The 26,695-nt window shown below is 41.9% G+C and overlaps 1 protein-coding gene and 1 pseudogene across 1 annotated transcript in view; one reads left to right on the top strand and one right to left on the bottom strand.

The window, feature by feature from the left end:
* Positions 1-26,695, bottom strand: part of plcg2 (phospholipase C, gamma 2) — a 93,874-nt gene that overhangs the window by 62,298 nt on the left and 4,881 nt on the right. Inside the window, exons 2-14 of the mRNA XM_034227063.1 lie at positions 14,950-15,141; positions 8,640-8,789; positions 7,214-7,307; positions 6,874-6,921; positions 6,577-6,661; positions 6,241-6,321; positions 6,100-6,143; positions 5,919-5,991; positions 5,395-5,496; positions 5,091-5,209; positions 4,590-4,675; positions 4,314-4,431; positions 2,837-3,005 (exon numbers count right to left, since the gene is read on the bottom strand). Coding sequence (XP_034082954.1) covers positions 2,837-3,005; positions 4,314-4,431; positions 4,590-4,675; positions 5,091-5,209; positions 5,395-5,496; positions 5,919-5,991; positions 6,100-6,143; positions 6,241-6,321; positions 6,577-6,661; positions 6,874-6,921; positions 7,214-7,307; positions 8,640-8,789; positions 14,950-15,133 — 1,353 coding nt within the window. The 5' untranslated portion in view covers positions 15,134-15,141. The remainder of the gene's footprint in view (positions 1-2,836; positions 3,006-4,313; positions 4,432-4,589; positions 4,676-5,090; positions 5,210-5,394; positions 5,497-5,918; positions 5,992-6,099; positions 6,144-6,240; positions 6,322-6,576; positions 6,662-6,873; positions 6,922-7,213; positions 7,308-8,639; positions 8,790-14,949; positions 15,142-26,695) is intronic.
* On the top strand, positions 12,604-13,117 carry LOC117553218 (annotated as a pseudogene).

Raw genomic sequence — 26,695 nt, 5'->3', positions numbered from 1 at the left:
ATCAGTAACACACACACACACACACACACGACACACCACACACACACAAACAACACACACACACACACACACACACACACACACACACACACACACACACACACACACACACACACACACCACAGCACACAACACACACCACACACACACACAGCACACCACACACACACACCGACACACCACACACACACACACACACACACACACACACACACACACACACACACACACACACACACACACACACACACACACACACACACACACACACACACACAATCTGAGTATCACAATATGTAATGTAATCTGATTACTTTCCATTACTTCTGGATGACCTCAATATCAAATGCAATGCAAACAAATGAGACAATAAACATCAATAAGATGAATTGAGTGTTGTTGAGATCTTCATATTAGGTTGAATAATTAAAACGAAAGTTAGTTATAATCAAATATAGTCAATTATATTCTTGTATAACCCACAATGAAAATGTTTCATATGTTATGATTTTCTATATTTACAATATAAACAAAGTGGTTTGTTAAGTTGAGTGTAAGGCCTATAATGGTTTATGGGTGTCATTGATAAGAGAAGAGGCAGTTTCTTCCCTCTCCCCTCACAGCAGTACACCGGGAGGGGGGCTCCTGACTTAAGGAGAAATACACTGAGGCCCCAAAAAAGTGGTTATGTCATAGCCGAGAATAATATTGTGCAAGTCCTGCAGAGTAGGGGTCATGACCTTTTTACACAAACATGGGAAGGTGTGTCTTACGCCATAGCCATAGAATATGTCTGGTCATATCCAGTCCTGTACATCAGAGGCCATGCCCAGTTTCCACAAATATGGGTATGGAGGAGGTGTCTTTAGGTTTCTATATCCTGTTGTTGAGCATAAAGACACTGGCGGAGAGGGAGAGAGAGAGGGGGGGGGGGGGGTTCCCCTGGTATACTCTCTCCCGGTAAAGCTCTCTCCCAGGAGAGCTGGGTCTTTGCTCTTGGTAAGGTTCTCTCAAACTTGGTAAATATCTCTTGAATTTCTGGGTTGAATGAGTGGAATGAATTGATATGTGTTTGTGAGTGTTAGTACCCTCCACCTGTGAGGATCTTCCTCCGAATTCATGTGGAATATAGGTATGTGTTTGTGAATGTTAGTCCCGCCACCTGTCGGAATCTAGGTATGGAATTGATGTGAATTGATTTGGTGAGTGAAAGTTTGAATATGCTTTTTATTATCACCGGTCTTTTATGAGGTAAGACCTCTAAATTCTATAAAAATCACAACTGAATAGGGAAGTTGAAGTTACAATTTAGTGTAATACATGTAAAACTGTGAATTAAAGTTGCAAATTAGAACATGATCACAGCATAATATGTTTTGTAGGATTGTCATGTTGTAACGAGAGAAGGTAGAAACCCTGTATACATGTGGACCCATTTTTCTTAAAATAAACTGATCCCACCTTTTGGATTGGGACAACTTAAAAGACATCTGCGCTCTCCTCTCCTGCTTCAAAGGTAAGATTTCACACTGCCTCACTCACACTTAGGTAGGGCCACACCTCATTACTGATATCAAAATCCTTCGGGATCGCTTCAACAGATTTAGCAGGTCGTCTGAATTGAAACAGCAGTTAATTGAACCTGGTTCTTCAGGAGTTAATAGAGGTGAGATCTTGCTGACGTTGGTGGATCAGAGCCAAGCAATAAACTTACATAGACTCAATAACTTCTGTTAGGTCAATTAGTAGGTCTGAGTAATTTGCCGGAATAAATGATCAGCTCCTCCCGACTCTTACAGTGTGTTATGTAAGAACGATGTTAGAAAAGAAGAAACCAAGATATTTAGGATCAGAATGATCCATAGTTAAACGCATGAATTAAACATCGATTTTTGTTTAATAAATCAGGTGTACACCAACTGCATTAAAAAAGATATTTAAAATAAAGAAGCTTAAAAGTAGCCTAAATGAAAACCAGAAAGAATAATCAAGCAGTACGTCTCCCTATGACAGGGGTCTTTAAGCCCTCTGCTCTGGCTTCCTTGAGCTTAGAGAAAAATAAGAAGGAAATAAAATTAAAATATTGTAAAGAGCAAGAGCAGCATACACAATTATTAATGACATGGTAATACAATATAGCAGCAACGACATGTAACAGCAATCTGATGACATCTTCTTTTTGATGCAACTGTAAGGGAATAATGCTTCAAAGCTTTTATCCCAATCATTCTGTTACGTAGCCCATTACTCCCCAGTACCTTGAGCAGTGCTGTAAAGTCACTTACAGCACACTTAAAGTACATTTACTCAAGTAACATTTTCAGGGATTTGAACTTTACCTGAGTATTTAAATGTGTTGCTACTCCACTACAGTTCAGAGGTACATAGTGTACTTTTCCTCCACTACATGTATTTAATACCTTTAGTTACTTTACAGATGTGGATGAATGTTGTGAAATCTAATCAAGTGTTAAATCAGACTTTAGTTCCACCTGGAGTAAATCCACCAGCTACCCTGCAGTATACAAAGTCATTCAAACCAGCTGCACCTTTACCAGCTTTGAGAACACTTTCATGATCAATCATTATAAAACATATCATATATATTATTCTGAAATGGACCAATCTGCACAATGACTACTTTTACTGTCGCTACTTTCACTATATTTTGATGAGAATACTTTTCTACTTTTACTTGAGGAACATTTTGAATGCAGGACTTTAACTGTAACAGAGTATTCCTACACTCTGGTACTTCTACTTTTACTCAAGTACAAGATCTGAGTACTTCTACTTTTACTCAAGTACAAGATCTGAGTACTTCTCCTCCTCTGACCTTGAGTATGACCTTGCCCTTCAGCTGTGTGGGCGAGGGCAGCTGCTCAGCCAGCTGCTCCACAGGCTCCGTCAGCAGTTTGTCTCCGAACACGTCTCTGAAGATCCGGGCCATCTGCCGCTGCTGCTCCAGAGGACAGTGCTCCTCGATGGACAGGATCACCGGGAACCTGAGCCCCGGAAGCACAGGTATCAGGAGTTGGTGTGTGTGTGTGTGTGTGTGTGTGTGTGTGTGTGTGTGTGTGTGTGTGTGTGTGTGTGTGTGTGTGTGTGTGTGTGTGTGTGTGTGTGTGTGTGTATGTGTGTGTGTGTGTGTGTGCAGTGGCGACTGGTCATTAGGGGCAGGTGGGGCACAGCCCCACCTAGTGTCAGCAGAAAGTATTACAAATAATGATTACAACAAAATGCAAAAAATAAATTAAAAAATATATAAAATATATTTTAAGATCATGTTTAATCATCAGATTCGTCTGTACATTGCTGTTTTAGTCTGTGTTCTTCTAATTAGTGTCTACAGTGTGTGCCTATTGAGCTGTTTAGAGCCATGTGGGACAAAACCCGATCCTGCCCCTCCCTCTCCCTGTTTAGGTCAATGGTGACTGTAAAAACTACACTGAGCATGCTCAGAGTATTTTCCTATTTAATGTGTGTGGCAAAAAAATAATGACCATAGGGGCATAGAGCTGCCATCCCCACCATACGTCATCTCACATAATTCAGAGCTGATTGGCTGTAAGTACGTGTGCCGCAAAAAGTGTGGTGTGTGAAGAGGAGACGAGACGAGAGAGCTGCAGTGAGGCGTCCTAAAACCAGGAAGTAAGCTGCGCATGGCTTCCCTCCACAAAAAAGCAATGAGATTTCTCCATAGGATTTTAGAAAATATCTCCAAATAAGGTCTGTGGGAAACGTAGCTGTTAGATAAATGCACGTTTTGTTCAGCCGGATAATATCCACACGTCTACCCTACTTTTATCATTTTCGAATCATAAATCTATTGATTAGATTTATGATAGACTTTTGAAACTACAAGAAGATAAGGAGGACTTTTACAAAAAAGTAATAGAGATTTTTGTCCAGAGGGATAGGCAAATGGACTTCATCTTCAAGTCAAGGTAAGACCGCAATTTTATTGAAAATGGGATCTTACTAAGAGAGAACAATTCAATATTTAAATGATATAATTACATGTGTTGGGTATCCTTTTGTTGAACTGTCTGTTTAAAATTAATCGAAGCATCAGACTAAAAAAGCTTTTGAAAATAATATTATATTTTGATTTAGGTCAAAATATAATATTTGTAAACCTGAAGAGTCAGAGCCAGTGCCTCACCAGCCATGAACCTCACTGCAGAAGCTTATAGACATCTAAGTTGTTTGTGCCCCACCACTTTTGTACATATAAAAACGCCACTGTGTGTGTGTAAGATGAAGTGAATCACAAATTCCCAGACATGGTGACAGTGTCTTGTGCTTCTTACTCTGACGTGACAAAAGCGTGATCGTTGATGGCTTTGACCACGTCCTCGAACTTGATCTTGGTGGTCCTTGTCCACCCGTGGTAGATGATTGGCTCCCCGGGCCCTTCCCAGCAGTCCACTGGACCAATTCAGTACCACACAAAGCACAAAGACATAAAGTATTAACTGTTATTATTTTACCCCACTTGTTTCATTAAAGCTGCTCCAAAATGAAACTAATGCTGACAATGCAACTCTCAAATGTGAACTTCTCTACATGATGGTGAGTTTACTGACGTTCCACACAGCGGCAGCCCAGGCGCAGACAGCGAACATAAGCCTCCGTGGACGACTCGCTGCGCAGCTGATCCCCCGTCAAGTAGCTGTGGAAAACACACCAAAATGTTGTTCAAAAACCTCATGTTTTGTTTGTTACTCTGCTGTGGAGGGTGTCTGGGTTCTGTTTGCTTGTCTGTGAATAAGCAAGATATCTGGAAACACTTTCTAGGAAAACATTTTATAATATGTAACTAATAACTTTATTGTATGTTAGCAAACTATTGACTTGGCTAGAAACAACAGTTATAAACAAGTAATTTAAACTTTGGGTTGCCAGGTCATGAACAAACACACCTTATCTAACTTCCAATATATCAATTTTGAAGGTGAGATGCTGATAACGGAATTTTTTGATGCACTTTTTTGTGTGGGAAAAAATGAAAAGATATGTCACTGGCATGAACAGTAAACAGGAGAAACATTGAATTATTGTGTGTGATTTCCAGCCACCACACTGACGTGTTGTGAGAGGAGCTGATCCAGTAGTGAGACAGAGGGTTGTTCATGTCCAGGTTGCTGATCTCTGAGTACTTCTCGTCCCACATAGAGTTCTCTTTGGAGAACAGGAAACTCAGGAACTACAGGAGGAGAAACGCTTCAAATTAACGTTTATACACTCATGTTTTTTGTGATTCATTCTAGTTATTATAACTTCAACAATAACGACCAAGTGATAAGGCTCTTGTACACCTCGATCACAGTCTGGTACAGCTTTTCATTTCTATCTCTGCTACACACAACATGACAGCACAGACAGGATTACCTCACTGACGGTGAACTCGGGGTCGTTGGTTTTCCTCATGGTGTCGTCGATGAAGGTGGTCATCAGCTCTCTGACCTGGTTAAGGTCACTGGCCCAGGATTCCTGTGGGGGGAAGGGGCACAGAAAAAAAAAAATCAAAACAATGGATGGAAAATCTGTGAGAAAAAATAAATAATCATGATTATCAATAAATGTTTAGAAAAGCATTGGTTTACTTCTACATTACTGGTTGTGACTTTTAAATTAAATTCTCTGTAACCAAACAAAGTGTTAAACCCTCTCCATGTAAACATACTTGGTGCATCTGTTCATATTAAAACTGGCAAGAGAAAGAAATGTTATGCTATAAACGTGAATATGGCTATCACCGCTGCACCACGTTACCTTTTTATACACTGACTTCCTACAGGACTAGCTGATGTCAAAAATGTAATGTCAACTTATTTTCTTTAATCGAAATGTTCTTTTATTGGTAGTTCATTTGCGGGAAGAAAGCTCTTGCCATGTTGGAACACTCTGCTCACCTTCTGCTGGTAGATGAGGAATCGTTGGAAGTCATGGAGCAGCACTGCAGAGGCATCAGGCTTATCTGTGTTTCTGTAGAGAGCAGACCCCCGTCAGCTCCCTGACTCACTCTCTCCTAACGCTTCACTTTACATCAGGGTTTGTTCAATATGTAGCAAGGATAAGAGAACAGGAGCTCACCCCAGAATGAAAGCACATGATTCCTTTTTGAACTCATCAAGGATCTGAGTTTAAAATATAATATGAATGAAAATCATGTAAACATGTATTTTGAATAATATATACAGTATATTTACTTCATAGTTATTGATTCAGACTCACCTCATTCTGTTCAAACATTATAAGGTTGTACAATTTATGAAACTGCTCAAAGTCCAGGCGATCTTTCTTTGCCCCCACTTCCTTTGAAAGTCGAACACAAAGCACTGATTGAGACTACAGAAGCTGGAATATTTATGAAATTCCATATTACATAATGTCAAACTAGTCATTGATAATCTCTGATCAGAATGTAACAATGCTATTTTCCCTGTAGAGGAGATTGTCTTTCGGTTGTCCATGTGTATGCTGTCCATGTACTGTAGGTTCAATGGTGTTTATATAATCACACACAACACTGATGAGGACATGATGATGAGGAGGAGAAGGTCAGAGCACCTGGAATTTGTCTTTGAGAGTGCGGGAGCTGGGGGCCTTGTAGTTGAGCAGAGCTAGCAGAGCCTTCAGCTCCTTCATGGAGATGCTGGGGAGGAAAAGAAGAAAAGCACATAAATATGATCCAACATTTATTCAATACGTGTTATTGTGTGTAAAGGTTAGGACTAAGGAAGGATTGTTCTTTTTCAGCAGCTATACAATGCAAGAAGTTCCTACAGGTTGTGTCACATGTTTACATTTGTTTAGTTTGGAAAACGTCCTCAGAGCTATTGTGGCAGGGTAACCAGATCACACTACCTGTTGGTTTTGGTCTGATTGACAGAGTACATCTGCTTCCTCAGCCAACTGCAGGGAAAAAACAAAAAGAGATCAATGACTGGATGAGCCTTCGTCACTTTGTGAATGTGGAGGGGTTCATAGAAGTGTTGATGAGTCATATATCAAAAGCACTAGTTGACAATGCGCATGTTTTTGACATATAGTTAACATGTCACATGGGTTATGTGATGCAGATGAATGATCACATTTAGTCTTCCTCTAATGATCGACATCTGGTAACAAAAAAAAGCAGGTGTGTGTGTGTGTGTGTGTGTGTGTGTGTGTGTGTGTGTGTGTGTGTGTGTGTGTGTGTGTGTACCTCTCTATAAGAACTGGAGTGGGAGCTTGCAGCGTCTCCTGCCTCAGCAGTTCTAGTCCAGTCAGCCATTTCTGGGCCTCGTCAACAGAATCAGCTGAAAAATGAGCAGAACAGAAAGTGTAACTGTGCTAAACAGATATATAACACTGTGAGGTGATATGAGGAGAAGAGCATCGGCTTTATGAGTCAAAAATACTTTCAGATGAATCAACAAGAGGAGGGTTGTTTGACATTTCAACACTTGACTTCCTGGAACGAAAGGTGAACTAAACACAAGATGTGGACATTACAAAGATGGAGTAAGGACTAGCTTAGCATGAACACTGAACAAATGCTTCCTCTGTAAAAAGGGTTCACTAAATGGAGCTGGAACTTTTCCATTTACTAACAACATCTTTGCAATGAGATTGCCAGATTTGATACTGCAATTATAACCTAAGCTTGACTGAATCTGTGAGCCCGGGCAACAGATGCTCCATCGATGTGCAAACTCTTTGCATGTCAAGAAAAGTTCCTTTAACTGCTGACAGGAGTGGGCCGTACTGCCTAACATCAGCTACAGAAATGGGTGCTAAACTGCCAAGGTCCTCCTAATTTGATCCATATAAGGATATATTGAGGATACATAGGCCTACTGTCCAAGTAGATCACTTTAATGGAATAAGCCCCATTGCCTCTGTCTGCCTGTCTTTATAATAATAATAATTATAATAATAATTCCTTACATTTATTATAGCGCTTTTTCAATGACTCAAAGCGCTTTACATATACACACATTACACACATATCATACATGCAATGGTCAGAGACTGTGGACAATACCCACAGGAGCAAGTTCAGGTGAAGTGTCTTGCCCAAGGACACACCGGCTTTACAGACGCAGCAGCGGCGGGTTTCACCCCTTGATCTGATGATCATTGCACAGCGCACTGCGCCACACCGTCCATCTTCACGCCTCGAGGTCATCGAGGCGCTTTTACAAGTACACATTAGTATTATACATGTACTGTGGACAATACCCACAGGAGCAAATCCGGTATGGTTCTTTGTCTTTTGTTTACATTTCTGATGATAAAAGACTGGCAGTTGACGGATGAATAGACCAGTAATTGACCGCATAGGTAGCTAAGTTAGCATGCTAATGTTTAGCCTAGCTTGTGACACTAGAAAGGAGTTTGCCAGATGGCCAGATGTTAGCTAGTAAAGTTCTGCAGTCTTGTAGTTTAGAATTTGCAGTGAAATGTCAGGAGTCAAGTATTTGGAGATAATGGAGATTTGTTTAAATAATGGTGTTTTATAACATCCAACATAAATGTAACAATGACTTTGACAACAAATAAATCAGGTAGCTACAATATGAAATATGAAGAACGATACTCGTCATGTGATAGTTGTTGTTTAAAGCACACATATAAGAGCAGCTCACCTCCCACACTGAGGGTGTTGAGCACAAACTGAGATCCGTAGAAGATGGTGAAGCATCTGCTCTCATCGTGCTTGTCTTTGCCATCTTTGAAGCGCTCAAAGTCCTTGGAGTTCCTCCCTGGACGAACCTCTCTGATCTCAAACAGGTCCACTGAAACAAAGCATCCACACACACACACACACACACACACACACACACACACACACACACACACACACACACACACACACACACACACACACACACACACACACACACACACACACACACATACACACACACACACACACACACACACACACACACACACACACACACACACACACCACACACACACACACACATCTTTTTCAGCTTCACACATTTCCAGCTCACACACTGTCCCTCCTATAGTCAGCGTTCTTTAGGGCAGGGTTATTTTCACACTTTCACGCAGTAGCCTAATACTGGGAAGTGTTTAATTATTATTAAAACAAACCTACATAATGTATCTTCACAGCTACATTACAAAGTCTTAGCAAATAAGGCTGTTCAAATATGTGATGCCCCAGTGGGTTCATCTGGAGAGGGTGTGGCTGTGCTGCATCCAGCCTCCTTGATTGCAGTAGCTCAGGGCACCTGGGTCTGGTGCCCTGCAGGTAAAGCCTCTCTGCTCCTCTCTGTTTCCCCTCTCTGCTTTATCCTACAGGCACCCGGTTTTGGTTGAGTATGTTCAGTTGCTTCACTTTGTGCACTTCAACACTCTCACACGTCCATGCAATCCTCACCCTGCACTTACACTACTGATACCACTGACATCCACACCTCATGCTTCTTTTGTTTTGCACTTAATTAATTTGGCTAATTTGGACTACCGTTGATATGGTGTGTCTCCTCTTTGTTGTGGCCTTTTGAGCCAGGTTATAACAAATGGGGACTCGTCTTACAGGTTATTGGTAGAAAGTTTAGTTAAAAGTTTGTGTAGTGCTCAGAGCACATGGTGTCATTGAGCAGCTGGTTAGTTGATGTGGTCCAGCTGTGTGCTGGCTTGGCACTGCTATTTGGGGGCCACATCATGTCTTTTGTGTTTCAGGAAGCCTTAGTGTTTGACAGGGCGGCAGGTTTTGTGTGCCAATCAGAAGGTAAGATGTTGCTGTTTGAAACGCTTTTGTAAAGGGATTTCCCCACTAGACTCAAGTGGCGTTTCCCCTTGGGTTGCGTCTGTTTGTTTTTTTCATAGTGTTGTGGCGACGTGGTTAGTGTCAGCCATTTTCAGACAGCTGTCTCGGGGGCACGTCCGCATGATTTTTTTGGTGTTACCTGCGTGCAGGTCGCTCCACAACTCCACAGGGTTCCAGTGCGTAATTACCTGCCGCAAGCCACATGAAGACTAGGTGAGATTAGGAAGATTTTCGTTAGGCAGTGAGGGGAAAATTCTCTGTTGGGTTTGTCTTTTTTTGTCTTTTCTTTCTGTCCACTCCAGGTAGGGAATGAGTCCTTACCCCAAGTGAAGGAGTTCAAGTATCTCGGGGTCTTGTTCTCGAGTGAGGGAACAATGGAGCGTGAGATGGGCCGGAGAATCGGAGCAGCGGGAGCGGTACTGCAGTCGCTTTACCGCACCGTTGTGACGAAAAGGGAGCTGAGCCAGAAGGCAAAGCTCTCGGTCTTCCGGGCCATTTTCGTTCCTACCCTCACCTATGGTCATGAAGGATGGGTCATGACCGAAAGAACGAGATCGCGGATACAAGCGGCCGAGATGGGTTTTCTCCGCAGGGTGGCTGGTGTCTCCCTTAGGGATAAGGTGAGAAGTTCGGTCATCAGGGAGGGACTCGGAGTTGAGCCGCTCCTCCTTCGCGTCGAAAGGAGCCAGTTGAGGTGGTTCGGGCACCTAGTTAGGATGCCACCTGGGCGCCTCCCTAGGGAGGTGTTCCAGGCACGTCCAGCTGGGAAGAGACCAAGGGGTAGACCTAGGACCAGGTGGAGGGATTATATCTCTTCGCTGGCCTGGGAGCGCCTTGGGATCCCCCAGTCAGAGCTGGTTGATGTCGCCAGGGAAAAGAAAGTTTGGGGCTCTCTGCTGGAACTGCTACCCCCGCGACCCGACCACGGATAAGCGGGAGAAGATGGATGGATGGATGGATGGATGGGTTTGTCTTTTGCGTGTTGGCAGGTTAACACTTTGCTTTCTGATTGGTTATAGGTAATTTATTATGGCTTCTTTGTCGGCGTTTGTGGATGCGCCCTCAGTGTCTTTCTTAGATAATTGCCAGAAGGCGCAGTTGGTCGAAATAGCAGAGCATTATAAAATTGCTGTTGTAGGGAGCAAGCGGAAAGATGAGATTAAAGCTGTCATCTTTGTTTGAGCAGGGTGTGTTGCAGAAGAGTGAGTCTGGTGCGGCAGGGGTCGTGCCAGTGGTTCAGACGGCTGGTTTGACGTTCGAGCAGCAAAAAGAGCTTTTAGCCATGCAGTTTAAGCAGGAGGAGTTGGAGTTGAGGTTGGAGCAGGAGAAGTTGGAGCATGAGAAGTTACAGTTTGAACAGGAGAAGTTGGAGCATGAGAAGTTGCAGTTTGAACAGGAGAAGTTGGAGTTGAGGTTACGGCAGCAGGAGGTAGAGAAGCGTTTAAAGGTGGAGAAGGTGCTGGAGGTGGAAAAGATGAAATGTGAGGTGGAACATGCTAGATTACAGCTGATTGGCGAGGGCAAGCTTTCTTCTGATGGTTCGGCACCAGGTAGTGGCGATGGTTTTTCTTACTTGCGGTTGGGGCCAAAGTTTAATGAGCTGACCCTGCATTTTTTTTCACTCTATTTGAGCGCGTAGCTGCGGCAAGAAACTGGTCAGATTCGGACAGAGTGCCGTTACTTCAGTGTGTACTCACTGGGCGAGCACAGGAGGCCTATTCAGCTATTTGGGGCGAAAATGCTTTGGACTATGCTAGAGTAAAATCAGCTGTGTTAAAATCATACAAACTGGTTCCTGAAGTGTATCGTCAGAAGTTGGGTCAAGGGGGATAAGCAGACACATGTGGAGTTTATCCGTGATTTGACTTCTCATTTTCAGCGGTGGTGCGCGGCAGCAAAGGTTGCCAGTTTTGACGGTCTTTGTGAACTGATTGTATTGGAACAGTTTAAAGATGTTATCCCTCAGCGTGTGGCCACTTATGTAAATGGGCAGAAGCCTTCCACCACGCTTAGAGCTGCTGAATTAGCGGATGATTTTGTGTTGACGCATAAGGGCAGTTTTACAGAGAAGTGTTCTAGGGTGATTGGAAACGTGGAGAAGATGGTGGCTATTCCCGCGGTGGTGCAAAGTTTTCACCAGGCTCCTCCCGTAGATTTGCAGGTCCGGGGCGACCCGAGGGCGCCAGAGTGGGTCTATGTAATTATTGCCGAGGAGAGGGTCATTGGAAGGAGCAGTGTCCGTTGCTGGAACCTGAGGGGAAGCCTCGTTTTCATCACATGCTCCAGCCATGTGTTCTGCCGTTTTGGATAAAAAGCTGTTGGGTGTAGGATCGGGCATGGTGCCTGATAAGAAGCCAGTTTGTGCCGATGTGGGTTCTGGTTTTGAACCGTTCATAACGGAAGCCGTTGTATCAGTAGTCGGTAGTGACAAGTATGTTCCAAATAAGGTGTTGCGAGACACAGCAGCTAGATACTCATTTATTGTTGAGTCAGTGTTGCCTTTTTCGACAGAGACTGGGGATTTTGTGCTGATGAGGGGCATGGAGATGGGCTTGATTTCTGTGCCACGGCATAAAATAGTGCTGGATTGTGAGCTGGTGCAGGGAGTTGTGTCTATCAGCGTGCGTCCCGCGTTGCCACTTGATGGGCAACGATCTTGCTGGTAGTGCTGTGTGGGCTGGTGTGCCACCACCTGTGGTGGTTTCCAGGCCATTTCCAGGCCATCTGGGGAGCCAGATGAGAGCGGTTTACAGTTTCCAAGGGTGTTTCCAGTTTGTGCTGTTACGCTTGCGCAGAGCCGTAGGATGTCTGCTGACCCGCCTGTTTCGGAGTGTAGAAAAAGTGGTGTTGAACAGGTGGTCTCACTGCCTGATCTCCCTTCGTCTGTGTCAAAGGAGGAGGAAGACGAGGAGACTCTTCCTCCCTCAGAGATCCTAGATATATTCGAGGAGTGTCTTGCTCATCTTGTTCAGGACCCTTTACTCTGTGATCTGCCAATTCTGGTACATTTGGAGGAGGTTAATTCCCAGATTGCTTTGGAGTATGCCCATGACTGTCAGGGTTTTAAAGGCTGTCGGAGAGATTATGCCCATAGTTGTGGTGCAAAATGCAACCGTCTTGGATCTGAAGAAGGCCAGTGATGACAAGATGAGGCTTAAGGACTATGGGATCAGAAACATGGACGAAGTGACGTTTAAGAAAAGACACCTGAAAAAAGTCCATACTGGACACACACCTGATGGTCAATATACACAGGAGGATGTTGGTTTGTCGTGGATCCCTTTGGGGCTCCATCTTAAGGGGGGGGGGGGGCTGTGATGCCCCTGTGGGTTCATCTGGAGAGGGTGTGGCTGTGCTGCATCCAGCCTCCTTGATTGCAGTAACTCAGGGCACCTGGGTCTGGTGCCCTGCAGGTAAAGCCTCTCTGCTCCTCTCTGTTTCCCCTCTCTGCTTTCTCCTACAGGCACCCGGTTTTGGTTGAGTATGTTCAGTTGCTTCACTTTGTGCACTTCAACACTCTCACACGTCCATGCAATCCTCACCCTGCACTTACACTACTGATACCACTGACATCCACACCTCATGCTTCATTTGTTTTGCACTTAATTAATTTGGCTAATTTGGACTACTTGCTTTTAATAAACATCTTTTGTTAAACCGTTGATATGGTGTGTCTCCTTGTTGTGGCCTTTTGAGCCAGGTCATAACAAATAAATGTCCTCTCAAATTGAGACGAGTCAGTGTCTATACTGTAGGTGAGCATTTCCTGTGGTTCATATCTTCACAGAAAGGAAATAAACAATATATCATTGTTTTTATGGGAACTCATACTTAAACAACCTTTTCAGAATTAATTCTGATAAGTCCTTTATATTTGGATGTCATTATGGTATGGATAACTCATATACTCACATAACTGTATTGTTATTTGAATGGTGGCTTGAAATATAAGAGGGGTGAGTCGAAACCTGGCCTCTGGGCTTTATTCTCCTTTTTGGGGGCTTCCTTTTCCTCTTGTGTTTTATAAAGACTTTCCATCCAAAGGGAGTTTCTCTCTTCCATTATAATAACTAATATCATAGCAGATGACACAAAACAGTGTATCCATACTGCTTTGTGGATAATACAACTTTGCTATCGACTATTGTAAATCCTTGTCGGCCACTGCTACTTTGCTCCAGGGATTTGAGCTGATGATCACTCGGTGCACAAAGGTTGGTTCTCCTGAATCCAGCTAGTGCAGCTAGCTTCTGTTTGCATCTCTGTTTATAACTGCTTCTAAGACTTGTGTCACAATACCATGAAAGGGAAGATTGTTCTGATTGGGGTAAACTTTAATGAGTGGAAAAGTCAAATGTTGGGTATGTGAAGTAACATGAATGTTTATGTCCCCGAGTGTTCATTATAGGAAAAATACTGGCGCCCCTCTTTTAAAACATCACTGTCGGCATGAAACAGTCATTGAAACAGTTGTATTTTAAACTTTCGACTCACTGCATCAACCAGAGGATGCATACAGTCGTACACGGGCACAAAGAACTTAAAGTACCAAAAGTATAAGTACCTATTGTGCGGAATTTCAGAATCATATTCAATGACTGGATTATTTGTGTTCTATGCATTAAAGTACTAATACTTTTAATGACTTTATAGTCTGCTGCTGGATATTTAACCTTTAATTATATATCATTGATTTATTTGTTTATTTAGTTTAAGCTAATATTAACTTAAATCTGTAAAGTAACTAACTATTTTCTAATGGAATAAAAAGTACAATGTTGGCTTCCAAATAGTAGTGGAGATGAAGTATAAAGTAGCATCAAATCCCACTGCAGTCAGCATGTCGTTGTGTCCCTGAGACACTTCACCCCAAATTGCTCCTGTGGGGATTGTCCACAGTGTTGAGGATGTAAGTCGCTTTGGATAAAAGCGTCTAACAAGTGACATGACATGTAATGTAATCAAATAAAAATACTTAAGTAAAGTACAAGTTCCCCAAAATCGTACCTAAGTACAGTACTTGAGTAAATGTACGTACTCACTGCATTACACCGCTGCAGACACATGAATACTAAGAGGGGCTTTAAAGGTGGCCTGAAAAATACTTTATAAACTAAGATGTTAATATGTGTCATTGTTAGTGTACTCACGGACACCGTCAGTTCTATCCGCGGTGCGCGTCCAGGCCACCTGCCGGGTCTCCATGATGACCTGCACAGTGAGCCGCTCCGCCTTCTGCCGGAACACCGTCATCACCACGCCCATCTCCAGGTCCCGCTTTATCAGGATCTTCTTGTACTCTGTCATCTCGCCCTGCTGCCCCCAACCCGCCATCTCTGAGGCTGAGACAGGGGACACAGACACTCATCAGTCCCTTATGTTGTCCATAATGAAACCAACAAGCAGGTAGTCTATCTTTTTTCAGCTGCCTTAGGTGTTTTGGGTCGAGTACACACATTCTTAAAAAATGATCCACCAATTAAAAATCTGCTCAAAGATAGCTAGCTCCTGAGCTAGCTCTAAAGCAGTGTTTCTCAAACTTTTTCATACTCGCGGACCACCTAACTCCACAAATATCCCAAAACACATCGTTTTTTACAAATCGCCTGAAAATGGTACAAACAAGTGGCCACATGTGTGATGAAGGTGTTTATCTGGGCTATATACCTATATATGAAACTTAAGCTCACTCCATTGCGGAGATATTCCCGCGAGAGTGCGGAAAACTTAAATGTATTTATTTCAAATGTGAAATTTTACCAATATACTCACGGACCACTAGGGGGCGCTCACGGACCACCAGTGGTCCGCGACCACACTTTGAGAAGCACTGCTCTAAAGGGATACATAAAGGTCAGTGAACTTGCATCGGCGACTGAGCCAGTGGATATAAACATGCTATTTAGCCTCATAATCATCATTCAAATAAACTAATGAAGATAACTGGTTAGGATAGGGTTAGTAACTGAAGTTATTCCAACTTTCCAACTTTGAAAGCTGTTTGTATGAAAGGCTCCCCCATAACCACCTCTTTGCTTCTGGGGCTTAATACACCATAAGGGTTTTCCCCAGTCTTCTAACATCGTGGCAATGGAAACATGTTAGCAGCGGAGACATTTTGTCATGTTCACCAATTGACTTTAAAGAACTCTAGAGAAATGGACTTCTTATATAACTACTCTTTTTGGTAATAATGAACCACACAGGTTACTAGACTTTTGTTTTGGTATGGCTGACATATTGGAATCAGCCTGGGTCCCAGGGGGTCTTATACATCCACATCTTTTCATTCTTACTCCTTTATTCTGGCCTGCTCCTTTTCAAATGGAATAGTTCACAGCATGAAGCAGGAAATGAGCCATTTCCCTGGAATGAGTAGCCTACTATTGTTGTACTAAAGTACTTCATCTACTCTGTAAAGAACATTTTCAGAAATTATGATACACCAAAAAGTGAGAAGGAAATGTTTCAAATGTGTTCGAAGTAGGGCTGTCAGTCGATTAAAATATTTAATCGCAGGATTGTCTATAGTTAATCGCAAATTAATCGCACATTTTTTATCTGTTCTAAATGTACCTTAGAGGAATATTTTTCAAGTTTGTAATACTCTTATCAACATATGAGTGGACAAATATGCTTTATGCTAATGTTTATTATCATTTGAACAATGACAAATATTCTCATGAATATTAAACACAACAACCTGTGTGTGTGTGTGTGTGTGTGTGTGTGTGTGTGTGTGTGTGTGTGTGTGTGTGTGTGTGTGTGTGTGTGTGTGTGTGTGTGTGTGTGTGTGTGTGTGTGTGTGTGTGTGTGTGTGTGTGTGTGTGTGTGTGTGATGGATCGTTGGAGCTATGTGCAACTCAAGGCATATGCTCGAAAGGGAGCTGCCTGGACGCTGCAATCATGTTGCGCACTATCCGTGCTGAGTGTGCTGACTTCTCGTACAATGTCCCACTGTCTGGCTTCCTGCATAAAGTCAAGTGCTCGGCGCAGTTGTGGCGAAATGTCGCTCCTCTGTTTTCATTTAAACAGCTCCTTATATCCGTTAGCGCAGCTAGCTAGCACCAGATGCTAACAACAACAATACACGTAAGGTCTCTCTCTCGCTCGCTCGGGCCACACATATACACACACACACACACACACACACCCTCCCGGTCCTCCCAATAGCCAGTCGGTGCCTGCCGGTGAGCGTGGAAGTGTGGTCTGCCACAAGCGGGCAGCAGGAGCGGGGATGTCAGCATCAGCTTGTAGATGGTATTTTAAACTCGATGCGCTCTGAAACTACGGGGCGGCCGAGGAAAAAAAATACACATGCGTTAATCGTTAAAATATGCGTTAAAATAATTAGTGGCGTTAATTTTTTTTTGCGTTAACGCGTTATTAACGCGTTAACTTGACAGCCCTAGTTCGAAGTAATGAATGTTATACAATTTAAAATGTAAAGTATATTTTCAGGAAAATGTGATAAAGCCAAAATGTAACTTTTGGCGGTCAGCAATGTTATATATCTTTGTGATTTGTTTTGTTGGGTTTTTGACACAGCTTGTCTAAAACCCAGCAGTGTTATGACGCTGACTCAGACTTGCCACATCTTCTCCACTGTTTCCACACCATATGACCTCAAACCCTGCACACCAATGTGCACATGAACATTTCAGAGAAGAGAGTGCAGACACAAAGTGAGCCTCGTAGTGACCTCACAGTCCCCTGTCCTCACGGAGTCCTTCACACTGTACAACACTCAGGAGCTGAGCTCATGCATCAAGGTTCTGATAGGAGGATGGAGGGCCCCAACACCAAATCCAAATCACTGTTACAGTCTTCAAGAGCTGAAGTGTATTCATAGTCTGTAGACGTGAAGGCAGCTCAAAAAGGTGAATAAAAAAAGAGGACACACATGTTCATTACAACAACCAGGATATCAGCCAACAAACTGTTCGGCCAGCATCTTCATATACACTGAACAAAAATATAAATGCAACACTTTTGTTTTTGCTCCCATTTTTCATGAGATGAACTCAAAGATCTAAAACGTTTTCTATATACACAAAATAACCATTTCTCTCAAATATTGTTCACAAATCTGAAGAAATCTGTGATAGTGAGCACTTCTCCTTTGCCGAGATAATCCATCCCACCTCACAGGTGTGGCATATCAAGATGCTGATTAGACAGCATGATTATTGCACAGGTGTGCCTTAGGCTGGCCACAATAAAAGGCCACTCTGAAATGTTCAGTTTTGCTTTATTGGGGGGGTCTGGGGGGGTCCGAAAACCAGTCAGTATCTGGTGTGACCACCATTTGCCTCACGCAGTGCAACACATCTCCTTCGCATAGAGTTGATCAGGTTGTTGATTGTGGCCTGTGGAATGTTGGTCCACTCCTCTTCAATGGCTGTGCCAACTTGCTGGATATTGGCAGGAACTGGAACACGCTGTCGTATACGCCGATCCAGAGCATCCCAAACATGCTCAATGGGTGACATGTCCGGTGAGTATGCTGGCCATGCAAGAACTGGGATGTTTTCAGCCTCCAGGAATTGTGTACAGATCCTTGCAACATGGGGCTGTGCATTATCATGCTGCAACATGAGGTGATGGTCGTGGATGAATGGCACAACAATGGGCCTCAGGATCTCGTCACGGTATCTCTGTGCATTCACAATGCCATCAATAACCTGTGTTCGTCGTCCATAACATACGCCTGCCCATACCATAACCCCACCACCACCATGGGCCACTCGATTCACAACATTGACATCAGAAAACCGCTCACCCACACGACGCCACACACGCTGTCTGCCATCTGCCCTGAACAGTGAAAACCGGGATTCAGCCGTGAAGAGAACACCTCTCCAACGTGCCAGACGCCATCGAATGTGAGCATTTGCCCACTCAAGTCGGTTACGACGACGAACCGGAGTCAGGTCGAGACCCCGATGAGGACGACGAGCATGCAGATGAGCTTCCCTGAGACGGTTTCTGACAGTTTGTGCAGAAATTCTTTGGTCATGCAAAGCGATTGTTGCAGCAGCTGTCCGAGTGGCTGGTCTCAGACGATCTTGGAGGTGAACATGCTGGATGTGGAGGTCCTGGGCTGGTGTGGTTACACGTGGTCTGCGGTTGTGAGGCCGGTTGGGTGTGCTGCCAAATTCTCTGAAACGCCTTTGGAGACGGCTTATGGTAGATAAATGAACATTCAATTCACGGGCAACAGCTCTGGTGGACATTCCTGCTGTCAGCATGCCAATTGCACGCTCCCTCAAAACTTGCGACATCTGTGGCATTGTGCTGTGTGATAAAACTGAACACTTTAGAGTGGCCTTTTATTGTGGCCAGCCTAAGGCACACCTGTGCAATAATCATGCTCTCTAATCAGCATCTTGATATGCCACACCTGTGAGGTGGGATGGATTATCTTGGCAAAGGAGAAGTGCTCACCATCACAGATTTTTTCAGATTTGTGAACAATATTGAGAGAAATGGTTATTTTGTGTATATAGAAAATGTTTTAGATCTTTGAGTTCATCTCATGAAAAATGGGAGCAAAAACAAAAGTGTTGCATTTATATTTTTGTTCAGTGTAGATATAGACACTGTTCAGTCACTCATTGTTTTGTGAACTACAGCATTTCATTTAACATTTCAATCATCACCCTCTTGGTCTTTTTGTGGACGGTGGAGCAAAGTACAAGTGAACGCTGCTGAAGACAATTTGAGACGACCAAAATGTTACAATTAACTTCCATGAAGTCAAAACCCACTGTAAAACGGTTCAAGTTTTACAACAAAAATACGGACAAGTCCCAAATCCAAGCCCAGAACAAGAGCGCTTAAGCCGCAGAATTACAACTTCATGGTCAGTCACATTGTCTTTAGGTAAATGAACTCCCTCATCACAAAACAATTTCCCTTTCAAATTTGAAATTGAAATGTTATACCTCTGTTTGTTCCAGGGATGTTTGGATTGTGGGCCCTCCCCCTTCAGCTGAGGGTCCGCAGAAATATCACATACTTTCCCCCACGTACGCAAGAGCTAATCATTTGAAATGCGATGTTAGAGCTCTGAAATACACGTTATTGTGACCGTCCTCTCTCTCTACTTCACTTCATGATATTATAATCACTCTCTTTTCCTCATTTCCATTCACTTACTTATTCTCTATGTCAATCATTCATTTCATTCCAACAGTTCAGTGCTTGAAGATTTTGTGCGGAAAAGTATAGGCATTGGTAAAAATAAGGATGGAATGGGATTACCTTGAATGTACGATTGTTGCTATGGATACTGTCATGAGCCTTACAGCAGATGTGTGTCAATGAAAATGTGGCTCCCTATGCAACAGTGCATTTTTGTATGACTGAAACGAATTAGGGCTTTGTAGTGCAGTGATGGTGTAAGATGATGTCATGAAGACGTGAGTTAGAAATAGTGTGGGCACACAGATGAGGGGAGAGTTGAAGGTCAATGTCTAATATTTAACTTGCAAATGACCAGAGAGATATCAAAACAACACAGAGACACTGGATTGCTGTTGGATTACATTTGAGATAAACATGACATTTTCTTATATATTTTTATTTAAAATAAAAGGAATATTGTGGAATATAGGCAAGTAAGAACCAATTATAAGGCCATACGTACGTTTAGAAAATTGTTGAAATATACCCCTTTCTTCATTTTTAGATATATTAGAGAACTGCTCTGATCCATATCATTATATAAAGTTTTAACATAGCATAATGTGTAGTGTTAATATTCATTGTCTGCCTTTTCTACACTGAAATATATTTTTAAATGGAATATAATATACAATATGTTTTATATTTTTTATATAGTATTTTTAAACCTGAATCACAAAAACCAAAACACATTCTTGAATGTTTTGCATGGAAATGAATGATTAACGGACCTTATCACACCACTGTTCCACTGTTTCCCCGGCAGAGACCTTTACCCTGCAGGGACTGTCCCTGTGAGATCACTGCAGCATTATTCAGAGCGGAGGTTTCCTCATACTGTATCACTACCTCACACGCTGTATGTCACGCAAACACACACCAGCTGCCTCAGGTAAACCTGTGTGTACATGAAATAAGGATGTGATGATCCTGTGTGCTGAACACTAACATGATGTTCTGTTAATGTGTGCTGAGATACACACAGGAACAATCACTCATACTGTATACACCAGTACAACCCAAATACCAGTGTTGGATAGTAACAAAGTACGGTACTTAAGTACAAGAATACTGTATCTCTTTTCAGCACAGGGGGGTACGATGCAAACAGCACACACATACACGCACATGCACACAAACAAACACACACAAGAACATTAAGACAGACTGTGTGTGTGAAAGAGATAAAAGGATACTAAATATTGGATTAACTTTCATACAGAACAATTAAGGCAAGGGGATGATATTCTGAGAAAAATATTTTTTGGACATTAAAGATTCACATTAATGTGACTTTCTTTGAAGCTATACACTTTAAATGTATGAGAACAACTTTTTTTTGTATTTGTCAAGGAACCACATGGCTTTGTTTTACGAGGTTGGATCAACCCCATCACACAAAACACGCAGATGCTTGCCATATATATAATTGTTTTAATTGCGTTTAAGTTAAAAATACCAGTATTTACTTGTATTTTGAGGAGGGCCAGTCAGTGCAGCACATGTAGTTTGTGTCAGTCCCTCTACTCTATTTGCCTTTCGCTGCCATGCCATTTATGGTTAAAATCTGCCCAGGAATTATGGGAGGAAGTTGGGATCAAACTTGGTCATGTGATTATTTGCGTTAATTTTTTATTTAACACGTTAAGGATTCAAGATGAATAGCAAGTGTTAACACATTAATGTTAACAGGCCTACAATTTATACTTTCCTATCAGATTTAGCACTGTGAAAAGACACACAGTGGTTCTTGGCCGATACACAAGCAAATACTATATTATTGGATGAGGACAACGTAATAGACAGATGCAAGAATATCCCTGTGCATACTATTAGACTTCCTCACTAACATGTGTGTTGGCATTCCCTGTTTACCAATGGATTCTCTGATAAGGTCGTTCCAACGTTGTAAAGTGAAGCCATGTGGTTCCTCTACCAGAAAAAAAAGTTTTACCAAATGTTGCCCTAATAGAGAGGCGAAGTCCCTCCCCTTCTGGTGGACCTCCATGGGACCTTATTTCGAAAAAAGTATGTATTGAAGTCAATGGAGAGAGAAAGATTATCTTTCGATCCCGTTTCAATTGTGCCACGAATTACACATATGATGTTTGTCAATTTAAAAGATCATTTTGTAAGTCAAAAAAATTAAAATGTGTTGTAAAACTGTGAAGTAACACATTTTTTTGTGTGAAACGCTCAATGAACTACAACTCTGGTCTAGCACGTCACCAACACCAAGATGGCCGTCACGTTAGCACATTTCACCTCTTTCTTTCAGAATGAGGCAAAAAGTATTAAAAGAGGTGAAAATCACTCCAAGTCTGGGCATGTTGAGAACTGTAAACACAAGGGGAGTTAGTCGGTTCCGTAAGAGCCAGCATGCGGGACCGGCTTTACAAGGTTTCGGTGAGTAACACGAGTGTAATATGTAACGTTAATGTACGCGACTCTGGGATTTGTAGTCTTTCTAGTTGTGTATTTTTCGACAAACTGTGACTTTTTTGACATGGAAATGATTTTTTAAGATTGACAAACATCATATGTGTAATTCGTGGCACAATTCAAACCGGATCGAAAGATAATCTTTCTCTCCCCATTGACTTCCGAAATAAGGTCCCATGGGGCGGAAGTAGAAGGGCGGGACTTCGCCTCTCTCTACGCTGTCTCAGAAAGATGACTCAGAATGACCAATTATAGTGCTTAATGTCTGTCAACAGCGTTTTCCGCGTTTCTTGCCGTCTTTTGACGCCCTTATTCAGCTCGGGACGCCCTGAACTCGAGCCGAGGGTGTCCAAAAATATTAATAATTCAAGAGAAGATCGAGAGTTTTTATCGCTTGAAATGACGAAAAGGAAAAAGGACAAGGACATCCCTCTTTTGGAGGGGCAAAGGAGTCTGGTGGGATTCTTTTCGGAGTATTGAAGATCGTTTCCCCGACATCGGCGGTGCCTGCTACAGGACAACACAGAACGTGCGCGATTTGGATGCGATGAGCCATGCTAGTGGAGCACGCGCGTGAGCTGCGAGCACCAGAGCCTCGCAGCGGCGAAACTTAGGCTCCGTGGTAACATGAAGAGCCGTTTGGGAGCCAAAACAGCTGGCGCTTTAAGAGAGCCGCGCCAAATGATCCGGCTCGCTAACGTAACAAGACAGTAGCCTATCTATAAAGGACGGCTCAAGTCCAAATTCAAGCACACTCCCCCCCCCCCCCCCATAATAAAAAGATAGGACAATAAACACGTCAGGAATGTTGTGTATCTCCGTGTGTTGTGGCTTCTTATGGCCAAAAACTGATTAATGCATACTAACAACATTTCAATGTTAATTTCACCTGCCAAAAGGTTAAAGCAGAGGTCATTTTAGTACAAACCTTTTCAATGATACCATTGATTAAACACGATGGAAATGATCGTTTAACTTCAGGGTCTTCAATACAATGAGCACACAAACAGTACCTGAGCTCTGGCTACAAGAGGTTGTTAGAGCTGTTAGTTGGAAGCTGTTAGCTGTTAGCTGTTGGTTGGAAGCTGTTAGCTGTTGGTTGGAAGCAAGGGCGCCGGAAGCGGGGGGGGCCATTGGCCCCCCCACTTTTCAACCCTGCCCCACATTTTCGCAACAGCAGATTTTTTTTTTTTTTTCAGTCTTTATTTCGAACAGATTCAAAAATAACAAATACAAAATAACAAATGTGAAAAACAGAATACCGTATTGTTATAATACAGTATTTATCCACATTCATGGTAATATTTGTATATTCAACAAAAAAAACAAAAAATGTCTTCATAATAATAATAAATCATATGTGTCCGAAAGGGAGTAGGAGGAAGCAAATGCTTATTAATTCCCACCCCTTACTTGATCAATGATTGTCCTTTAAATCATTATGCAAGTTATTCCTACTTAGATTTACATTTATACATATACAATAATTTCTCGTCTTCAATCACCTTTCTTCATTCTCATATTTTTCCAAAAAAGTGTTTCTGTACATCCTTTTAAACTGAATGATGCTTGTGCTTTGTTTTAACTCCTGCTCCAAACCATTCCATAAAATCACCCCACAGATTGTTAAACTCATACTTCTCAGAGTTGTTCTGACCTTGAGTTTAAAATGTAGATTTCCTCTCAAATTATACCCACCCTCTCTGTCTATGAACAATGTTTTTAATTTCCTAGGAAGTAGATTATGTCTGGCTCTGTACATGATTTGTGCCGTTTTAAATGTAACCAGATCAATGAACTTCAATATGTGTGACTTCAAAAATAATACATTAGTGTGTTCAAGATATCCAACATTATTGATAACTCTTATAGCCCTTTTTTGTAATGTGCATAACGGCTGTAGGTTGGTTTTGTACGTGTTTCCCCAAATCTCCACACAGTAAATCAGATATGGCAATATTAGTGTGTTATATAGAGTATACAATGAGTTCCAGAATGTATCTGGCTTTTCCCAATATTGCGATAGTTTTAGCCAGTTTTGCTTTTACATGAGTGATATGAGGTTTCCAGCTGATTTTGTGGTCTAAAACCACACCAAGGAACTTCATTTCATATACTCTTTATATGTGTATGTTAATATCTAGTATTAATTGTATCTGTGGATTTGTTTTATGTTTTCAACAAATTCAACAAATTGTTGTCTGTTGCTTAAATAATCTCTCACCCAGTTTAATCCCACCCCTCTGATGCCATACCGTTCCAGTTTTATCAGTAAAATATTGTGATCTATGGTGTCAAATGCTTTTTGTAAGTCTATAAATATTCCCACTGCTTGTTTTTTATTGTCCATGCAGTTTGCTATTTCCTCACTTAATTCCATTAGTGCCATAGATGTTGATCTATCTTTCCTGAATCCATATTGACTGTCGTCCAAAAGCTGATGTGTTTCCATGAAACTGTGCCGCGGAAAACTGTACAAATCCCGTTTCAATAATTCCCCTCTACTCTAAAGTCGCATCTAAAACGTGATCTGATCTAGCTGTGTATATTTTGTTATTTGTGATTGTTATATTCAATCTCACTAGCTACAGGCATGTTTGAAGCTTGTAAAGGGAAGATGACAGCTCTCGCCACTCTGCTCTTCCAGCAGCGCCGCCCCCCTCCCTCCCGCTGAAATTATGAATGTAAGGTGTATAGTAATCATAGATAACACGGCAGGGTCCGTTACAGTTGGTTTTTATCTGATTTCAAATAAGCAAAGTCTTGGCTTTCAGAATATTAAACTTGTTTCGGCAAATTCAGATGATAAATACAGCTTTGAAGCTTGTGACGGCATAATTACAAGCGGAGAACGGAGTAGTTTAACGTCACAGCAGCCATAACAACAGCCGGTGTTTCTCGTGAGTGCAGTAATCCAAACGAAAATATCTTCCCTCCGTAGTATTTTGATCATTTGCTCCGCTAATAATCAATCATGATGATTGATGATGAGAAATGATGGATTCCAGAGAAGAGAAAACTTTAAAGGCCTTTTTCTCAAAATGATGACTCTGTAACAGTCATTATATAATGTGACATGTTTTGCTTAATATTTGGAGTACAAAAACAATCCTGATATCATTAGAAAGCTAGGAATCAAAATGTGTCTTCGGGTCAATGCGACTGATTTCGATGGAGCAGCAGGTAACTTTGCATTAGGTAAAATAAAGCAGGCAGACATAACAGGAAGAATATGTACATTTTAACCCAATCAAATAGGATATTGTCACACCATTCAAATGTATCCATGTAAATTACAACCAATAAAAAAGCTTAGATTTGTTTATTTGTTACGTTGTTTACTTTATTTGTTACGTTGTTCTGTGTGTGTCAGCCGTTAACCTAGAAATAATATATACACTTGCAAACATGTCAGAAGAACCAGCGCAGAAGAAAACTAAATGTGACCCGCTCTATCGAAATCAGTCGGAAGTCGCAACGGCTCATTTCAGAATAAACGTGGATTTACGTAAAAAACTATTTTTTCAGGGTTCGGGTGTTTTGTTTGATTTTAAACAAACAAAGTCTTGGCTTTCAGAATATGAAACTTTTATTTCCAAAATCACACGATAAATACATTTTTGAAGCTTGTAAAGGGATGAAGACAGGCACCTCTCACTCGCAATCTGCTCTTCCAGCAGCGCCGCCCCCCTCCCTCCGCTGAAATTATGAATGTAAGAGTATAGTAATCATAGATAACACGGCAGGGTCCGTTACAGTTTGTTTTCATCTGATTTTAATTAAACAAAGTCTTGGTTTTCAGAATATTAAACTTGTTTCGGCAAATTCAGATGATAAATACAACTTTGAAGCTTCGGCATAATTACAAGCGGAGAACGGAGTAATTTAACGTCACAGCAGAAATAACAACAGCCGGTGTTTCTCGTGAGTGTTTTCCCCGGGAAACAAACACAATACACACAAACGCAAAATTACACAAACACACACACACGTATACACACACACTCGCGAGCTTCCCCTCCAAACGAAAATATCTTCCCTCCGTAGTATTTTGATAATTTGCTCCGCTAATAATCAATCAGATCGATGGATTCCAGAGAAGAGGAAACTTTTAAGGCCTTTTTCTCAAAATGAGGACTCGGTGACAGTCATTATATAATGTGACATATTTCGCTTAATATTTGGAGTACAAAAACAATCCTGATATCATTAGAAAGATAGGAATATCCTCTTTCCAACAGTGTATACAACTCAAAATGTGTCTTC

Source organism: Gymnodraco acuticeps, unplaced genomic scaffold (genome assembly GCF_902827175.1).
Source record: "Gymnodraco acuticeps unplaced genomic scaffold, fGymAcu1.1, whole genome shotgun sequence".
NCBI lineage: Eukaryota > Metazoa > Chordata > Actinopteri > Perciformes > Bathydraconidae > Gymnodraco > Gymnodraco acuticeps.
The sequence above is the reverse complement of the archived record's forward strand: the minus strand, read 5'-3'. Positions and strand labels throughout refer to the sequence as shown.